This window comes from Lepus europaeus, chromosome 23 (genome assembly GCF_033115175.1).
Source record: "Lepus europaeus isolate LE1 chromosome 23, mLepTim1.pri, whole genome shotgun sequence".
NCBI lineage: Eukaryota > Metazoa > Chordata > Mammalia > Lagomorpha > Leporidae > Lepus > Lepus europaeus.
In genome coordinates, this window is record NC_084849.1 from 5,715,981 (window position 1) to 5,735,402 (window position 19,422).

The window sequence follows — 19,422 nt, forward strand, 5'->3', positions numbered from 1 at the left end:
ATATACATAGATGTCCAGTATAGGCAGAGCCACATACATAGAAGCGAAGTTGTTGGCCCTATGACAGGCGGGACCCGGGGTGGGGAACAGGGTTTTCTGGAGTGATGAAAAACGTCTATCTTAGTGGTGATCATTGTATAACAATATACTAAAAGCAACTTACATGCGAATTACGGGCCAGGGTTGTGGCACAGCAAGTTTAAACCAGCAGCCCATGTGGGCACTGCTTCAAGCCCTGGCAGCTCCAGTTCTGATCCAGCTCCCTGCTAATGTGCCTGGGAAAGCAGCGGAGGATGGCCTGAGTGCTTGGGTCCATGTACACCACGTGGCTCCTGGCTTCAGCCTGGCCCAGCCCTGTCTGTGGTGGCCATCTGGGGAGTGAACCAGCAGACGAAGACCTCTGTCTCTCTCTCCCTGCCTCTCTGTATTAACTGCCTTTCAAAAATTATTTTTGAAAAAATTGATTTATGTATTGAATTACATCTCAATTAGAAATAAAGTAACAAATGTTAATTTATCTCAGTTAAAAAAAAGTTCACTGGTACTGAAAAAGAAAGGGCAAAAATATTTTTCAGTGATGTGATGACCAGGACTTCGAGGCAGGGCTGGGATTGTGTAAAAATGGAACCATCTAGAAATAGAAACGCTCAGAACCTTCCTGGAGGGGCGCTCTGCACTCCCACCACCTGCCCGCACAGCTCCCGGGGGGCCTCCTGCCCACCTGCTGCCTCACGTGCTGGCCCTGTGTGTCTTGGTACCCAGGAGCCCTGATGCGGCCAGGCCCCAGGGAGACCAGTGAGACACCGGCTTCCGCAGACTTCCTACCATAAGGGCTGCAAACTTTTGCCGCTCATTTCACTCTGGGGTGGGCAGTGTGGTCAGCGGGCCACCCTCCACTGGGATGCCTGCACTGATGCTGGCTCAGGCCTGGATCCAGCTCGCGTCCAACGCGCCCCTGGAAGGCTGCAGGGGTGCCTGGGCTCCTGGGCCCCCGCCGCCCACGGCGGAGACCAGGACGGTGTTTCTGGCTCCTGGCTTTGGCCTGGCTCAGCCCTGGCTTTCAAATAAATAAATAATAAATCTACCTTTCAAATAAATCAGTCTGTACAAAAACAAATCAAACCCTGTTTTGTTCATTATATATTGAGCTCACCCTTTTGGACTTATGGTGATAAATAAAATAGTTGAAATGAATTTCACCAGTTCCTTTCTCCTTCCCGAATCGTGGCTGGTAGAGCCCTGAGCATGACTTCCTGGCTCCCACTGTTTCCACCAGGCTGCTCTGGAGCAGGGGAGACGTTGGGCATGAATTTATTAATTGAGCTTGGTCGGCACCCGCCGGAGCCAGGCTAAGGCTCAGCCCAGGGGTGCTGGCCAAACCCCCCGGAGTCCCGTGTTCCCTGCGCCCTTAGGCCCAGGTGAGGGTCGCCTCTAGGGTGGGAGGGTGAGGTCTTTGCCAGCTGACCCAGAGGGGAGGGTCTGACGATGGAAAAAAAACCAGGAGATGGCAGGCACCTCGCAGGGTTTGAGGCGTCTATGGCTTGGGCAGTGCTCACCCCAATAGTATCGCACGCGGGGTCCAAGGAGGGTCACAAAAATGCCGGTTACACCCCAGGGGGGCAGCAACTTGGCCAAGTTCCTTCCCCGGTGCTCGGCACCTGGACGGGCCTGGGCCCCAGCAGGCGCTCCCCGGACACCTGAGCGAGCTAAGGACGCAGCACCCGGGCCTGTGTGTGTGTCTGTGTGCGCGCGCGCCTGGGTGCGCTTTGGCCTGGGGGAGGCGGCCCGGCTCCTGTCCGGCCCGCAGAGGGTTAAAAGCCACTGGACACACAGACATGACATTTATTCGAAATCAACGTGCAGAGCCGGCCGCGCGACCCCGGGGCACAGCCAGCCGAAGCGCGCCCGGCTCGCCACCATTTTCTCCAGGTAATTTTCCATCCCTGCCCCCCACCGCCCAGAGGGGAGAAAATCCCACCCAGAGTGACCTCCGGAATCCCACCCGGGACACCGGGGTGGGGGGCGGGGGGGCCGGGGCGGAGGGGCAGCCGCCGCCGCCCGGGGAAGCCGCCGGCGGGCGCGGGGGGCGCGCGGGCGCCGAGGCCACGCCGGGACCCCAGCCCCCCAAACTTTGGCAAGTTCGGGCGCGAGCGCTCCCGGCGGCGCGGGGCGCGGGGCGCGGCCGGGGCGGAGCCGCCCCCTGACGCCGGGCCGCCCCTCCCGGCCCCGGCCGGCGCCGCTGGCTCGGCTCAAAGTTTGCGGCCGCCCCTGCGCCCGCCGATGCACGGGCGGTCGGCTGCGGCGGTGTCAGGGTGAGGGACGGCCATATTTGCCGGTGCGGCCCGCGCCGTCAGCAACAAAAAGTGCGCGGGCGCTCGGCCGGCGCTCGGACGGGCGCGGGGCCGCCGGGGCCGCCGCGCCGCCGCCCGGCCTCGCCGCCGCCGCCGCCGCCCTCGCGGCCTGGCCCGGCTGCGCCCGGCGCGCCCGCCGCCCGGGGGGATGTCTTACAAGCCGAACTTGGCCGCGCACATGCCCGCCGCCGCCCTCAACGCCGGTGAGTGAGCGCCCCGGCCGCGCGCGCCGCGCCCCAAGTGCCGCCAAGTTGGGGGCCCGCGCGCCCGGCCCCGGCCCGGGGACCCCGGGGGGCGCGCGCGCGGCGGCGGCGGGGGGCGGCGGGGGGCGGGCAGCCGGTCCCCGCCGGCGCCGCCATGATTCCGGCGCCCGCCGCCAAAGTTCGCGGGTGCGCCCCTCGCCGCGGCGGGCCTCGGGGGGCCGGGGCCGCGGGGGTGCCCCCCACGCCGGCGGCCGCGGATCGCGGGGAGCGAGGGCGAGGGCGGGGGAGGCTTTTTCTCGGCTCCTTTTTCCTGCGCTCTTGGGCGGCTCGGCGAGGGCCCCTGCCGGCGGGAGTCGGGAGCGGCCGGGCCGCGCGGGGCGCGGGGCGCGGGGCCGGGTGGCCCCGGGGAGCGCGGAGCAGGCCCCGGCTGGGGGCGCCCCGCACTGGGGCCAGCCGGTGCGGCGACAGGCCCCGCGCGGGCAGGCTGCGGGAGGCGCGTGCCCGGCTGCAGCCGGCCCTGGGGGCGCGGGGCGGCCGGCGCGGGATGGGGTCGCCAGCGGGCGGGAGACTCGTAGGCAGGGGGGCCTCTGCCGGGCTCGTGGGAGCGGGGCTGCGCCTCCGGGCTCCAGGATGTCCCCTCGGGCGTGCGCGCAGGGACAGAAGTTTGGAAGGGTGCGGGATCCGGGGGTCTGCGGGAGGAGGGAGGGGGAGGCTCGCCGGGACCCCCCTCTGGGAGCGCAGGGCCTGGGCGCCGGAGGCCCCCTGCCGCCGGCTCCCGCCGGACGCCGGGCAACTCCTGCAGAAGTTACCAGGCAGCTCCAGGCTGTGCCCAGGGGCCTGCCCTGGGGACCCGGAGCCGGGGGAGGGGGCGCACAGTCGGGACATCGCAGGTGACGAGCTTTGTGCCCTGCCCAGGGCTCCTCTTCTTCGGAGTCTTGGATGGAAACAGACGCGCCTCCCCTTCAAAAACGAGGCGCGTTGGGGGAGAAGGGGCCAAGGCGTTGAGGGGGGGAGGGGCCGGCCCTGCAGGTCAGCGACGCCACGCTGGCCGCTGGCCTCCTGAACTCCAGAAATCCCAGGAGGGACCCAGACTGGAGAGATCTGCGAGGGAGAACTTCTTGGGCACTGATTTGGGGGTTGGAAAGGGTTAAGGTTAGGGGTGCAGAGAGAGAATGGAGTTGCTCGATGGGCCCGGAGCCCGCTGGCCAGGGGTCCTGGGGTCCATGCCTGACAAAGGCTGGCTTTGTTGCCAGGTGGGATTTTTCCAAGCCCACCTCCTGTGCCACTGGGGTGGGAAAGGTAGGGGGCCACCTGCAGTCAGGAGCCGGCAGGGTCCTGGGCTGGCGCTGGAAGGGGGTGGCCGGGGCCCTAAAACTGGGACCTTTGGGGCTTGGGGTCACAGGGAAGGAGGGAGACCCCCGGGACCCTGCAGCCCTGTTCTGGGGTGGCTGGCACCTTGTGCAGGTCTCCTCTCTTTTTGGCGAATTCCTGGCATGACTGCTGAGGTCCCCAAGTCCCGGCTGCTCAGGTGGGGGCCGCCCCTCCCCGTGGACCCCTTTGCAGAAGGCCTGGCTCTCTCCCCTGCCATTTGCATCCAAGATGGACTCTCGCCGCTCCTCCGGCTCCCTTGTCATCATCTCTCACGCCCTCCAGTCCTGCCTCCTGCGCGCGGGTTGCCAAGCTGCGGCCTGGCCGGCGGTGGCAGTGGCGGAGTTAGACAAAGCCCCCGCCTCCCCGCCCCGGAGCCCCCCAAGCGCCCCAAGTGGCGGGAAGGCCGCCAGCTCCCCAGGCCGCTCTTTGTCTGGCGTGGGGGTGGGGAGCCGGGCGGCCCCAGGAGCTTCCTGGCCTCTGCCAACCCCTCCCGGCGCCCTGCACACTGCGCGCATTGTCTGAGATGCTCCGAGCCGGCCGCTGACGTGGAGCCTGGCGCTCCGCGGCCTCCTCGGCTGTCCCCGGGTCAGCAGGAAGGAGTGGGCACGAGTGGAACTCGGGGCCCTCTGCCAGCTCTCTGCAGGGCCACTCCCCTCCCCCCAGGCTGGCTCAGGGACTGGCCTTGGTGTGCAAGGTCACCTCCCACATTCTCAGCCCTGGCCCCACTCCCCCCAGCCAGGATGGGGCGATTTCTTATTCGCCCCCCTCCATAGCCCCCCAAACCGGACCCCAGTGCCACCCACCAGTGGGGTCCCAGGGCCGGAAGACCTCCCACTGGGACCAGTGTCTCCAACAGCTGGGGAAGTAGGGCCCAGAGGGGCAGCGCCTTGTCTGTCGTCACAGCTTCTGGGTCAGGAGGGGAGAGTGGCAGAGTGGAGGTGAGAAGCAGGGAGAACAGCAGGAGGGGTCCGGAGGTGCTCCCCCCCCCCCCGGCAGGACGCAGGGCCCTTGTGGACGCTGCCGCCTAATCGTCCCTAGCCAGGCGACATGTGACAGCTGGTTGTGGCCAGGATTGGAACCCAGAGCCAACTCTGGGCCGCATCAGGAGGCTTAGGACCTTGCGATTTGGTGTTAGGAGGCAGCTGGGCCCCCCGCCCCACCCCATTCTGCTCTGTGCACTGGCTGTGCTGGAGTGGGCAGCATCACATCTCACCCCCCCAGGCTTGGTGTGGCACAGCGGTCCTCCCGGCTCGGGACCCAAAGCCAGTAGTGGCAGCCTATGCTTGATCTGCAGCCTGGGCTCTGCAGGGAAACCAGGGCAGGGCCAGGATGGCGCCTCTGGGGCACCTGCTGCCCACGCTTGCTCTCCTGGGCTGTGCGGCCTGTATCCTCCCCGCCCAGGGCAGGTGTCTGGCCCTGCGGCAAGGGGCTTGGATCTGGAGTTCTCGGGGCCCCTCCCTCTCCAGCAGCCCACGCTGCTGCACGCCCCACCCCTCCCCCACACCAGAGAGCAGCTGGTCGGGCTGGCCAGCCTGGCACCAGCTGTCCCTCCCCGGGGCCAGGTCCGCCGAGCCCACTGTGTGCGTGAGGGGGAGAGCGTTTGGCTCTGGGAGTAGCGAGCGGGCCGCTGCCCAGAAGGCCTGGGTTAGCTCTCCGTGGTGACTGCTGACTGTGATCCGGCCGCCATGATGGGGTGCATGCCCCAGTCTCCCCACCCCATGTCCAGGAGCCAGCAGCTGAGCCGGGCCCCGGGCCGCGTCCCTGGTCACCTGTTCTCGGCTCGTGGACTCTAAGGAGGCCTGACCCCTCTGTGGGTGAGGCCACGCAGAGGCCGGCCGTGGTCCCCAGCTGCCTGTTTTTTTGTCCCATGTGCCTATCCCCAGCCGGCAGGGGATGAAATCCTGTTAGCTTCCGACTCAGTCCCTGGGTGCGCAGCCTCAGCGGCAGGTGGGCTCAGGTCATCAGGGGCTGGGGCAGGGCCCGAGGAGAGCAGCGGAGGGGAAGGCCCCTGGGACGCAGGCCCACCCTGGGTCGTCCGGGCCCGGGCTCTGGGCCTTGCCAGACCGGAGGTGGAGGGTGGCTTCTCCATCCTGTGAGTAGACTCTTGCTGGCCTTGCGGGCGGGGGCAGTCGTGGGACCCGGAGTCCTGGCCCAGGGCACAGCCGGACAAACTGCTGACACCGCTCTCTGCCCCTGCAGCTGGGAGTGTCCACTCACCGTCCACCAGCATGGCCACGTCCTCCCAGTACCGCCAGCTGCTGAGTGACTACGGGCCGCCGTCCCTAGGCTACACTCAGGTATGGCAGTGGGGCCCGGGCGCTGCGGGGACCCAGCGGGAGAGGCGAGAAAGGGGAGGAGTGACCGGGGTTGTGCTCCGTGGGAGCGCCCCGGGGTGGGGTGGGGGGCCTGGTTCGGGCCAGCGGCACAGGCCGCCACCCTGCATGGCTTCCGGCTGGGTCGCTCAGTTCTGGGTCCTGGACCTGCCCTCTCTGGTCTGCGCACAGAGTTGGAGCCTGGGTCCCGTCCCCGTCTTCCTCGTGTGGCTCCACCCTTAGGAGCCTGCGATCCCCACGTGCAGCCGCTTGGAGGCTCAGCTGCTTTTTGTCTTTTTTTCATCTTGATAAAAGATGTATTTATATAAAAGAGCTACAGAGAGAGAGAGAGAGGTCTTCCATCTGCTGGTTCACTCTTCAGGTGGCCGCAACAGCCGGAGCTGGGCTGATCCGAAGCCAGGAGCCAGGAGCTTATTCTGGGTCTCCCACGTGGGTGCAGGGGCCCAAGCACTTGGGCCATCTTCCACTGCTTTCCCAGGCCATAGCAGGGAGCTGGATGGGAAGTGAAGCAGCCAGAAGTTGAACAGGCGCCTGTATGGGATGCCAGCGCTGCAGGCCATGGCTTAATCCACTATGCCACAGTGCCCGCCTCGGTCTCCGTTTCTTCATCGGTCTAGGGAGAAAGCTACCACTTCAGCAGCGTCCCCAGTCTACAGGGAACACACTGCCCCTGGGGAGGGCCCCAGCCTGAAGGTTCTCTCCCTGGACCTGACCCCAGCCAGCACTCCGGGGTCACCATGGAGGCTGTTGCCCGGGCCCTAGGTGGTGGCCCTGGCACCGTACCTGCCCTGATCATGCCCCACCAGACCGAGCTGTCCCAAGAGAAGAAGCAGGCACCGGCGTGGGCCCGGGAGCGGGCCCGACTGAGAAAGGAGCAGTGGCAGGAAGACAGGGAGAAATGTAGCCGAGAGCGGCAGCGCGGCGCCCTGGCCGTGACCCGGTGCCACCGGCAGCAGCGGAACTGCCTTGAGGCCAGGAGGTGGCCACGCCGTGAGGCCCAGCAGCCGGGCCAGGCTGGGCGGCAGGAGTGCGAGGCCGAGGAGCAGAACTGGCCTCCGTGCGAGGCTCAGGCCATCTCCCTGGGGAGCGAGGTGGCCGTCTCGATGCGGTTGCCAGCAAAGGCCCAGGAGGAGGAGGAGGAGAGGCCTGCGCAGGCGGCCTTGGCCCCCGGGCACATGGGGAGCCCAGCTCCGCTGATCTGGGTGCTTGCTTGGGGGCTGCTGGTGCGGTCTGGAGGAAGAGGCTTTCCGGTGGGTGTGGGCTGGGCAGGGCGGAGTGAGCTCATTTTAGGCTCTGGCCGGGGGTCTTTGGTCACCCTGGCCCTGCTGACCCCAGGTGTGGCCCCTGTCTGCTTGGGCCCTGGCGGGCGGACTCTCTGAGCTGTGGTTTGTGGAGACGGGCTGGTTCTTTCCCTCTCCTCTGGGGTGATAAAGGAACTCCCTGGAGCCTGCTGGCTGTGTGTGCTTATGCCAGGACAGGAGGGTACGACCGGGGTCCTGACCACACGGGGTCGGCTTCGTGTTCATCCGTTGGGACCCACGTCTCTCTGATCCTAGGGAACCGGGAGCAGCCAGGTGCCCCAGAGCAAGTACGCAGAGCTGCTGGCCATCATCGAAGAGCTGGGGAAAGAGATCAGACCCACGTACGCGGGCAGCAAGAGCGCCATGGAGCGGCTGAAGCGAGGTGAGCTGGCGGTCCTCCCCCGCCACGCCTCTTCCCTGCCCTGGGGGATTCTGGGGAGAATGATGGAGGTGGAGGGTGGGGTGGGGAAGGGTCTGCGAGCCCACTAGGGCCCTTTGTGATCCGGGATCACTCTGCAGCAGGCATGGGGGAGTGAGGTCAGGTGGGAAACGGCTTTGGGCGCCACGCATCTTTGGAGGGGCATTTTGAGAAGGGCAGTCCACACTCTCCCTGCTGCTGGCCAGGGGCTCTGGGTGCGGAGTGTGCTAGCCCAGGCCCTGTGGCTCGGGCTCCTTCCTGCCCAGCTCCTGTCGGCCAGCACCTGCACAGGTCAGGCAGCAGGATCCCCCTTAGGGCGGAGTCATGACACAGGTGGGTGGGGAGGGTGGGAGGCCGGAGTGTGCACTGCCCTCGGCTTTGACCTCTTTGGGTTGTGGGCCAAAGAGCTATGTGGGCCTCTCCTATGGCCTGGGGGACAGCGGAGGGCACTTGGAATTAAAAAAAAAAAATAAAAATCACTTGAGAGACAGAGACAGACACAGAGAGGGCTCCCATCCACTAGTTCACTCCCTAAAATGCCTGCAACAGCCAGGGCTGGGCTCGCGTCCGAGCTGGGGGCCGGGAGCTCTGTCCAGGTCTCCCCTGTGCGTGCAGGAGCTCTGCTGCCCCCTACAGTCTGCATCAGGAAGCTGGAGTCAGAAGGTGGCGCTGGGTGCCGACTGGACCCAGGCAGCCTGAGATGGGACACGGGTTTCCTGACCACGAGGCTGCATGCCTGCTGGGGGGGGTGGGGTGGGGGACGGATGGTGGGCTCACCGAACGTGAGGGATCAGCTGTGCTGTTGCCTCTGGGGGTAGGGGATTTCTCCTTTAGGAGAGGGCACTACAGAGCTTGCTGGGCCCTTGTGCTTGTTTAGGATCAGGAGAGAGTTGGGAGACAAAGGAGAGGAACATTGGTTACAAACTGGTGGTGGCACGGGGGCGTGGGGTGGGGACGTGTCTGGGTGACAGGCTGCTGCTGGGAACGAGGTCCCACCCCCTGGAGACGGGGCTGCCTGACCAAGCACAGTGGGGACAGGCTTGGAGAAGGGTCGCATCCGAGGCTGTGGCTGAAGAGGGAGGGCCTGGGGCGGGATACTCGGCCTGGCTCTGACCCAACTCCGGGTGCTGCCGGGAAGTCAGAGCAGGAGAGGCCTGGGAACCGGAGGGCTGGTTACGTGGACGGGGATCCTGGGGTGACGCCGGGCCCCAGAGCCTCACGGGCGATCCGCAGCCACCCGAGAAAAGAGTCAGCGTGGCCTGCGGAGTGCCGGCTCCGGGCACTGGTGCCGCGGCACGGAGCCCGAGCTCAGGCTGAGCAAGCTTCCGTCTCAGCGGGGGTGAGCAGGGGAGGAGGCGGTCAGGGACGCTCCTGAGAGGCTGGCAAACCCCAGGCCAGGAGTGGCTTTTTAGTTTTGAATGGTGGAAGAAGCACAGTGACTTGAGGAAACCCTATGCGCTCCAGACTTCCGTGTCCCCAAATCAGGACCTCCTGGGTCACTTGGCAGCGGCCTGTGGCTGCCTTCCGAGGAGGACGAACTGAGTGCTTGTGAGGGACCGTGCGGTCTGAGACGCTGAGGATTCCCGCTGCCCAGACTGGCGACCGGACACTCCTGGGTTCTACCTGCTGGGCACTGGAGGAAGTTGGTGGGTTAAAATGAGATCAGCGTCTCATGAAGTTCGACAGAGGCAGAAACAAAGGAGGGAGAATAGGAAACAACACATCACGGAGCTCAGAGCCAGGCGAGACCCCGGGCAGGGGTGCCGACATGCCCAGGGGTGGACGCCCCGGAGGCCCGTGGACCGAGCGCTGGTGCCTCGCCTGTGCAGGCTGGGGGTGTCGCCGTGGCTCCTTGGCACTGGAGAGCCCCTTTGGGGAACTGAGAGAGGCCTCCGTGGGCTCAGGCCTGAAGACCCTGGGTGGAGACTGATTTTGTTGTCCTCATTCCCCAGGGTGTCCCGAGAGCTCGCTGGTGCCATCCTGAATACAGGGAGAGTTTTAGGGAGACAAATAGTTTTGACTGGGAGAGAGGGGCTTTGAGAAGTGGGGTGGGGTTTATGGCTGTATTGGCTGGGCCGGTACTCTGGGATAGCAGGTAGAGCCACCGCGGTGCCAGCATCACATATGGGCCCTGGTTCAAGTCCTGGCTGTTCCACTTGCAGTCTAGCTCCCTGCTGGTTGTATGGGAAGGCAGCAGAAGGTGGCCCAAGTGCTTGGTTTCTGCACCCACGAGGGAGACCTAGAAAAGCTCCTAGCTGCGAACACTGACCTGCCCAGCTCCAGCCGTTTGGGCCATTTTGGGAGTGAACCACCAGATAGGAGACCTCTCTCTGTCTCTGTAATTCTGCTTTTCAAATAAAATAGGCTGGCACTACGACTCACTTGGTTAATCCTCCGCCTGCGGCGCCGGCACCCCAAGTTCTACCCCCGGTCGGGCCGCCAGGTTCTAGCCCCGGTTGCTTTCTTCCAGTCCAGCTCTCTGCTATGGCCCGGGAAGGCAGTGGAGGATGGCCCAAGTGCTTGGGCCCTGCACCTGCATGGGAGACCAGGAGGAAGCACCTGGCTCCTGGCTTTGGATCAGCGCAGTGCGCCGGACGTAGCAGCCATTGGGGGGGTGAACCAACGGAGGAAGACCTTTCTTTTTTTTTTGACAGGCAGAGTGGACAGTGAGAGAGAGAGACAGAGAGAAAGGTCTTCCTTTTTTGCCGTTGGTTCACCCTCCAATGGCCGCCGTGGTAGCGCGCTGCGGCCGGCGCACCGCGCTGTTCCGATGGCAGGAGCCAGGTGATTATCCTGGTCTCCCCTGGGGTGCAGAGCCCAAACACTTGGGCCATCCTCCACTGCACTCCCTGGCCACAGCAGAGAACTGGCCTGGAAGAGGGGCAACCCGGTGTGCCGGCGCCGCAAGGCGGAGGATTAGCCTGTTGAGCCACGGCGCCGGCCGGAAGGAAGACCTTTCTATCTGCCTCTCTCTCTCTCACTGTCTAACTCTGTCAAAAAAAAAAAAAAAAAAAAAAAAAAAAAAAACCTCAAATAAAATAAATCCTTTTAAAAAAAAAACAAAACAAAAAAACAAGACCTTCTGGCACAAGGACCCACATCCCACATCAGACTCGGACTCGGGGTTTGATATGCAGCTCTAGCTACCGCCCCGCTTTCTGCTAATGGGGATAAGCAGTTACTGCTCAAGTACTTGGGCCTCTGCCACCCACGTGGGGGACCGGGATGGAGGTCCTGGCTCCCCTGGCCATGGGCAGCATTTGGGTAGGGAATCGGTGTGTGGACGGGACGGGGTGTTTGGGTGTAGGTCCCCGAGTGCCCTTCTGGTCAGTGTTCTGTGTTTGGGTGGCACAAGGATGGCTCCTGGGGACCGTCCCCGCCTCTCTTCTCTTCCAGGCATCATTCATGCCCGAGGACTGGTCCGGGAGTGCCTGGCCGAGACGGAGCGGAATGCCCGATCCTAGCCGCCGAGTTAGCTGGGACGCTTTTCCGTCTTCCTACGAGCTGGGCAGTCACAGGTGAAACGCGTGTTTTCAGTGGTAACGTTTGGTGTCCTCCCACGGTCCACGGTTCACCAGGCTCTGACCTCCAGTCCCGAGGACTGAGAAGATCTGCAGTTAATTAGGATTTACATTTTATGGAGCCCCCCCCCCCCCCCGCACTGATTTAAAGATGCACGCAGAGTTCCTTTCAGCAAGCTGTGGTTTGCCTCCAAGACTCGGTGCCCCCTTCTCTTCTCTGGAACATTTCTGTCCCCAGGCCCTCCCTGGTCCCTTTCATACGCTGACGCAACTCTGAGGGTGCACACTGACTGCACGCTTCCCCTGTGCCTGTAGATCCTGCTTAGTGTAACTTTTTCGCGTCTGCATTTGCATGACTGTTAGTGCTTTGAAGTCGATTCTAAAAAACACACAAGTTATAAATACAGAAGAAAGAGCAACCTGCCAGAGCCCGAGGAGCCCGACCCGAGATTTCAGTTCAGCCTTCACTGTGCGTGGACAGAACACCTGGAAGAACACGACTAAAACTGTTTGCATCTTTGTATGTATTTATTACTTGATGTAATAAAGCTTATTTTGATTAACAATTTGTATGAAGATGTGGGTGCTGGGAGTTCTTCAGTGCCACCTTCAACAGCTCAGTGACGGGCTGGGGGCAGCTGTCGCAGGTGACTCCCTGGCCCCGGAGCTCGTGTGACGCTGCCCGGGAAGGAAAGGGCTCGCTCGCGTCAGCCAGGGACCAGGGAGTGTTGTAGCAGCAGCCGACTCGAGCGTGTGCTAGGAAAGAAATGAAAATAAACGCGGCCGTGGTGACTGGGCGCGCTGATGCCCAAGTGGCTGCGGCCAGGTAAGCCAGCTCGGGGGTTCTTAATCCCACTGGCGTTTCCCGGGCGCCCGAGAACCGATCTCTCACACTGGGTGTTTCCCGGGCGCCCGAGAACCGATCTCTCACACTGTTTCCTGGGTGCCCGAGCACCCATCTCACACTGTGGCCACAAAACCCCAGCCAGCTACTTTGTTGCTCTGGAAGTCATCTGCTCCGGTGCTGGAGGAAAACTGGTCGCACTGGCTGTTCTGAGAATCTGCGTGGTGCGCTCTGAGCGATTTTGGGTTCTTCCTCTGAACTTCGGCACTGACCTGAGGCTTTGCCTTGGTGAGTGGTGGGATGCTGTCCGCTTGGCAGGAACAGGGCGAGGTCCCAGCCTAGGACTGGGTTCTGGGAGGGCCGTCTTCACCTCCCTGCACAGGGCCGGAAAACTGCAGAGGCGAGATGGGAGACACGGAAGGCCTTCCTCTGTCCACAGTTCTGGATTTCCCTCCCACTCTGACTGGTTTCTTGTGGACCACTCCAGACACGGAGCCTTCTACAAGTCCCGGGCATGCCAGCAGGTGGTACGGAGGCTGGTACGGGACGCCCTCCCCGGCAGGCTCAGAGACGAGGTGTTGTGTGCAGAGGGCGTCCAGCGTGGGCCTGCTGAGGGCCGGGGGTCCTGTCCCCTCAGTACCCGGGCTTGTTTGGTGCTAACAAGCCACGCTGTTAATTATAGCTGGAAAAAAAACAACAACGGTAAGGCCAAGCCCAGCTTGAGTGATGCAAATTCAGACAAATCAGGTGCTGGAACCCCCACTCCTCGGTCTATTTGCAAGTCCTGGAGGGTATTGATGACCATCTCACCATCAGACCTTACTGGGCACCAGCGGTCTATTCAGCGGATGGAGCGCACGAGCCAGTGGCCCACTTGTAACTCCTGCACCGTCTGTTCTCCTGTTCTGACACTGGGGAACTGCCGTCAATCACCGGGCAGTGGGCTCCCCGTGAGAATTTCCTGGGGACGACAAGGTACCACTAAATCCTTTTAATGTTTCACTCCATTCCCCATAAAAATGAGCCTCATACTCATGTTTTTCAAAAACATTTTATTTCTAACCTCTTTATAATAATAAAACAGATAGATAAATGTATTAAAAAAGAAAAGGTGGGGTGGGGGGGGGGTGTTTTCCTAGACATTAAGATGCCGCATCCCTCACTGGAGCGTGGATCAACGCCCAGCTGTGGCTTCTGACTCCACTCCCGGTCCGCGCAGGCCCTGAGAGGCAGTGGGGAGGCCCCCGGGGGAAGCAGATTGAGTGTTGCAGGTTTTTGGGGTGTGAGCTGGTGGATGGGGCCTCTTCCATAAAAAGGGGAGTGGGGAGACTCTTTAACGACCCCCCAGACCAAGAATAAGAGACTCTGTCAGCCAACCTGGGGCCCAGGTGCGGCAGCCATGGAAGCCTTTCTGCTCCAACTTCCTTGTTTTACTGCTGGAGCGTGCGCCTCTGTCCCCGACAGCTTCATCCTGACTTTCATCTGTCCCAGCGGTGGACTCCCGCCACTTCCTGGGCCTCCCGCGGCCGCCGGCTACATCCTCAGGGCGCCTTGCTCGACTCCCACAGCGCTTTCAGCAGCTTCTTCTTCTCCAGGGTCTCCTTTGCTCTCCTCTTCCTCTCCTGCTTTCTCCTCTCTGCCTCTCGTTTTTCTTTGTAAACCAGACTGTTCTCTCCGTGGTAGAAGACGTCCACTTTCTCCTGCAGGATCCTGCGAGCCAGCTTCCTGTTCTGATCCACTGATCTGGTCTGATGGCACTGTGGGAGACAGCGTTCAGAAGGTGAAAACCGGACGGATAGGGCCTGGGCAGCGGTCAGGCTGCACGTGCTTAGCTTGACAGGTGGGGAGAGGCCCAGAGGCAAAGCTGCTTGCCAGGAGGCCGCCCTCGTCAGCGGCCCGTCCTGCCGCTGCTCTGCGGCCCTCGGCCCTGCACCCTGGCTGTAGATGCAGCTTGCCCTGTGCTTGCTCTATAGTCGGGTGTCACCGTCCAGAAGCAAGAGCCTTTGGGGCCGCCCCTGTGGCACAGCAGGTAAAGCTGCCGCCTATGACACCGGCATCCCATGTGGGCGCCAGTTTGAGACCTGGCTCTTCCACTTCCGATCCACTCCCGGCTAATGTGCTTGGGAAAGCAGCAGAAAATGACCAAAGTCCTTGAACCCCTGCACCTGCATGGGAGACCCAGAGGAGGCTCCTGGCTCCTGGCTGGCCCAGCCCTGGCCATGTGACCATTTGGGGAATGAGCCGGTGGATGGAAGATCTCTTTGTCTCTTCCTCTCTCTGAGTTTCAAATAAATAAATAATTTTTTAAAGATTTATTTATTTATTTGAAAGGAAGAACCACAGAGAGGCAGAGTCAGAGAGAGAGAAAGAGGTCTTTTAACCATCAGTTCACTCCACAAATGGCCGCAGTGGGTGGAACTGGGTCAATCAGGAGTCAGGAGCTTTGCCCTGGTCTCCCACGTGGGTGCCGGGGCCCAAGGACTTGGGCCATCTTCCACTGCTTTCCCTGGCCACAGCAGAGAGCTGGTTTGGAAGTGGAGCAGTTGGCTCTTGAACCACCACCCAGATAAATAAATTTTTGAAAAACAAAAACAAAACAAAACAAACCACAGCCTTCAAGTAACTTCAAGGTCTACATAATTATGAAGACATCAGCAATATAGCTAGCTCGTGGCCAGGGCAGCAACCAGTGTGTGTGCACCGTTCCCAAGTGTGGAATTCCACCCGGAGGAAGAAAACGGCATCTTTATTATTAGACAATCGAAGCATCTGACCTCTGGGGTGAGGAGCAGGGACCTGGGTACCTCACCTCCACGTCTGCCTGATGCTGGGGCAGCGCCTGCATCTTCACGTGCTACGGAAGTGTCTGCCATTGTGCACATCAAACCTGCCCCGCCTAGTTCTGGACGGCTCTGGGGCCCTCTGGGAACATGCGTGTCCACCCCACCCCGGCTGGCTCCTTTCCCAGGCAGTGGGCTGCTGCCCCCAGGCCAGGCAATAGCTGGAAGCACTTCCCCTCTCCTGGAAGCTCTCACTGTGGCTCACGGAAAGGTGCCTACAGGCAGCTGTGCACACGTGGCTTTCCAGGCTGCAAATGGTTTGCTTCCACTCTCCCGCCCTCAGTCCTTGACATTTACCAAAGAGTGGGCAGAGGGGCGTGGAGGCTGGGCCCACCGGCAGGCAAGCTGGGCCCGCGTGCTGCCTGCTCAGGTCCTCGGAGCCCGCGGCCGCACCACGGTGCTGCCCAGGCGCCTGCCTTTGTCAGCCCTGCTCAGCCTGGTGAAGACGCTGCTCGGCGGGCACAGCCACACCCCAGTGCCGTCTGCCAGATCCAAGGCTGGCGGCAACACCCTGGCTTCAAAGGATCCGCGGCTTCTGAGGCTGGGCAGAGCTTCCGCCTTGGGGAGCAGTGGCTCAGGGTGTAGGGTGACCCTGGGGTACCCGGTGGGGAGACGGCAGCCACGCACCCCCTGCCCCCAGAGAGGTCTCCGTTGCTACCTTCACCACGATGCCTGACGGGACGTGCTTCAGCACCACACAGTTGCTGGTCTTGTTGGTTGCTTGGCCCCCTGGGCCGTGTCCTTTCACAAACTGCTCCTCGAGCTCGTTCTCATCCAGGGGAGGCAGAGGGGGCCAGTCTTTCCTGCCTGCTGTCGGGACTGCAGTGACCGCCGCCCCCGGGGACAACCACGGCAGCTTCTCCCGAAGCCAGAGCCCACGGGGCACGGTGCATATTCTGGTCAGTGGTGCAGGAAGATGAAACAGGCCTGAGGTGCTCATGAAGACGGCGGCTCTGCTCGCCCGGACCTGGATCAGACAAAGAAGAAGGCCGGCGTTCAGACAGACGCATTCGCACTCCGGATTCTACTTCGGGTTCTAAGACAGCTTGTTGTGAAGCATTCCAAAGCTGACCCATCTGTTAGCCCGGGCACTCAGGAAGCCAGGAGGCTGATTGCCCAGCAAGAACCACCCTGCAGCCTTGTGCTCTGGGTTCTCACCAGCCCAGGAGCTGCCAGCTCAGAACTGTTTTCTTCCAACACACCAGAAATAGCTCGGAGCACCTAGAGGTGCTTTCTCCGGAAGGAGAGGTTCTGAGTGTGAAATTCAGAGGATATTAAATAGGGCATGGAGCAAGGAGGAGGACCCCAGTCTGCGGATGGTGCTTGAGCATTTGAGAGTCTTTGAGATCAGAGTGTAAAGAAAGCAGTATGAGTGTTTTCTAGCTGAGCTTACACGGTCTGACACCGTAAACATCACCATCAATCAATGTCATGATTGTTGTTTTTTAATGTTTCCAGTTTCATGGGTTTGAATAGGAACATCTGTTCCCCCGGCCGGCCCGCTGCACTGCCAACGACGTGATCCAACTGGCCCTCGTGGTGAGAGCTCCCAAACCAGCTGACTGCTAGCAAGGTGCCCGTTAGCGCCGAGTACCAGGAAGGTGCAGCCAGGGATGGCACAGAGGAGAGCGGGTCTGGCCTTCCTGGAGTTCACAGGCTCCTTAGGGCACTCCAGCTTGAAGAGAAAGTGTTGTTTAACAATGGAAGTTTTACGAAGTAACCTCTCGAGATGTGGCCCAAGGGGGGAATTACTTTGTTACCCAGTGAACAGGACAGAATTCCCTGAGGACTGGGGAGTCCCACAGGCCTTTGCTTTAGGGATAAAAGGGAAGGACCTAGACGTTCTCCCTGTGAATGGGGTGAGTCTGGGCCTGCTGCTCCCTGGTTCCCTCATCCCACACGTGATTGACAAGGACAAGAGAGCGGTGGGGCTGTGCCGGTGCCTGTGAGGCCTGAGCCTGAGAATCCGTCACCGAGGCTCCCACAGCCACCGTGCACAGCGCGCGACTCTTCCAGCGTTCCTGGGGCCCCGGGCAGCCTGTACACCTGAAACAAGCTTTGACACCACGTGCATTCTCGCCACAGTCCCGGTGCCTGCACAGGAAGCAGCTGCCGCGCGAGCGCACACCCTGCAGGCCTCTCTCCTCGCCACCCACTGCCAGCCCTGCCCATGGGCTCCACTTACTGAGACCACCGGACATCAGGCCGTGCTTCCGGGAAACACGTGCATTTCCTGTTACTTGGTTTCTTTTCCAGAGGCAGAGACAGAGAGATGCCCATCTGCTGGGTTATTCCCTAAATGCCCACAACAGCCAGGACTGGGCAGGGCTGAAGCCAGGAGCAGGGAAATTCAATCCAGCTCTCCCCTATGGGTGGCAGGGACCCAATCAATTACTTAAGCCCTGACGCTGTCTTCTTCTAAGGTCTGTGCTGGCAGGAAGCTTGATCAGGAGATGGAGCTTTGCACAGGACCCAGGAACTCCCATGGGGGGTGCAGGGGTCCCAACTGGAGTCTTAGCTGCATGGCTACTTTAAATGCAAACCTCTACGTTAGTCCCCGGTGCAGCCGGTTACCAGGGCATCTTTACAAAGGTGCTACGACGGCCTTTGTACCTCAGAGACTTTGAAAATATCTGCAGCAATGCAGCAGAGTTGTCAAGGCTTTGGGAATGCCGGCTGTCACTCCACGACTGACATCATGGTCTAAACCCACCTCTTCTTTTTTTAAAGATTTATTTATTTGAAAGAGCTACACAGAGAGAGGGGGAGATACAGAGAGGGAGAGATAGACAGATCTTCCATCCACTGGTTCACTCCCCAGATGGCTGCCATGGGCTGGGCCAGGCCAAAGCCAGGAGCCAGGAGCCAGGAGCTTCTTCCTGGTCTCCCACGTGGGTAGCAGGGACCCAAGCACTTAGGCCATCCTCTGCTGCTTCTCCCAGGAAGTGGAATGGCCGGGACTCAAACCCACACTTATATGGAATGCCAGTGTCATAGGCCTTGGCTTTACCCAGTACGCCACGAAGGCGGCCTCAACCCACCTCTTCTCTGGTGATGTTCATCGTGTCCCATCAGTCCCAATGGGTGCAGATTAACGAGCTGACGAGGTGTCTCACTGCTGTGACGGGTACAGACTGTACCAGTGAAGGCAGTGCTTTGAAGCCTGGTTTTTTTAAGGTGCGAGAAACACTGAAGTACCCTTAAGGAAAGGTAAACCATAAACCCAGGAAATCTTTCCAGCAAGGAATCCACTTGCCTGTGAATGACCCAGTGAACAAAGTCAACATTCACAATTCCCCTTTCTCTCTGCTTTCAATCCACAGGACAAAATTCCTTTGTGTAAGGAACAGCTTCTCGTCCCTGGATCGATGCCTCTCTTCCGCTGGGTAGTGAACCTGACCAGGCAGGATGGCACGGGTGTACAGTGCGCTGACAAAGACAGGAAGCCAGCCTGAGACAAGGTGAAACCTGCAGACAAAGGACCGAGGGAAAGTGCTTTCACAGCTGCTCCGTCACAGCCCATGCGCCACGGCTCTACCCCCGTCCCAGTTCGGAGCTGGCAGACACTGGGAGGCCTCCGCCCAGCCGGAGTTCAAGGTCCCCAGTGTTTAGTTACTGGCCGCTTTGTTTAACAGTTAATTCCAGCAGCCAATCCGACAATTCTAGATACTTTTAGTATCTCCTGGAGCTCTGGCCCTACTCCAGTGACTGCTAAAAATGACCCATGGTTCCACTTCCCCAAAGCCCAAAGAAGAATACGCATTGGATTTCAGTTTCTGTGATACCCACAGAGCAACCAGAGTCTCCAGGGAACCATACAAGCAGCTCAGATTAGAGCTCATCGTGACATTAAGAAAGATAAAAGGAAGATGATGAAGAGAAGTGGCAGTAAGGGGAAGCCAGCAGTCACGACAGCTTTGCCTCACTCCCTTCTGTGAGTGTGGGATTTCACCGTGGGCGGCTCTCTACCCTGACTGCCCCTCCACTCTGCTTTTCGTTGGATGATGGCTTCCTCGCCAAAGAGCCTCAGGCCCCTTTCACTGTCTGAGTCCCTCCTAACTTGGTCAAGTTCAGGGGTATCTGAGGACTTTAAGAAAGGGAATGTTAACTTGTTCAGTGAAGACCTTGGGCACCTAGTGAGTACCAGGCTTGAGCCTCTGGGAGCCCAAGGGGCCTGCCCAGCAGCGGGGAAGTTCAGCTGTCCCCAAACATGACAGGTGCTGTAGCCTGAGGCTCTAGC

The 19,422-nt window shown here is 61.0% G+C and overlaps 2 protein-coding genes across 4 annotated transcripts; one reads left to right on the forward strand and one right to left on the reverse strand.

Moving 5' to 3' along the window:
* The first annotated feature begins 1,814 nt into the window (after nt 1-1,814).
* On the forward strand, nt 1,815-12,060 carry CDK2AP1 (cyclin dependent kinase 2 associated protein 1). Of its 2 annotated transcripts, none has more exons than XM_062182710.1 (4): nt 1,815-1,929; nt 6,125-6,222; nt 7,815-7,941; nt 11,374-12,059. In XM_062182710.1, the coding sequence occupies exons 1-4, from the start codon at nt 1,836-1,838 to the stop codon at nt 11,439-11,441; spliced, it is 387 nt and encodes a 128-aa protein (XP_062038694.1). In that variant the 5' UTR covers nt 1,815-1,835; the 3' UTR covers nt 11,442-12,059. The 2 variants fall into 2 exon arrangements, with proteins under 2 accessions (XP_062038694.1, XP_062038695.1); XM_062182711.1 differs by lacking the exon at nt 1,815-1,929 and adding an exon at nt 2,447-2,554 and having other exon boundaries at nt 11,374-12,060.
* On the reverse strand, nt 12,013-18,431 carry MTRFR (mitochondrial translation release factor in rescue). Of its 2 annotated transcripts, none has more exons than XM_062182708.1 (3): nt 18,224-18,431; nt 15,810-16,149; nt 12,013-14,099 (listed from the first exon to the last, which is right to left on the reverse strand). In XM_062182708.1, exons 1-3 carry the CDS (start codon nt 18,242-18,244, stop codon nt 13,876-13,878), a joined length of 585 nt encoding a protein of 194 aa, XP_062038692.1. In that variant the 5' UTR covers nt 18,245-18,431; the 3' UTR covers nt 12,013-13,875. The 2 variants fall into 2 exon arrangements, with proteins under 2 accessions (XP_062038692.1, XP_062038693.1); XM_062182709.1 differs by having other exon boundaries at nt 15,841-16,149; nt 18,224-18,424.
* Nucleotides 18,432-19,422: the final 991 nt, after the last annotated feature.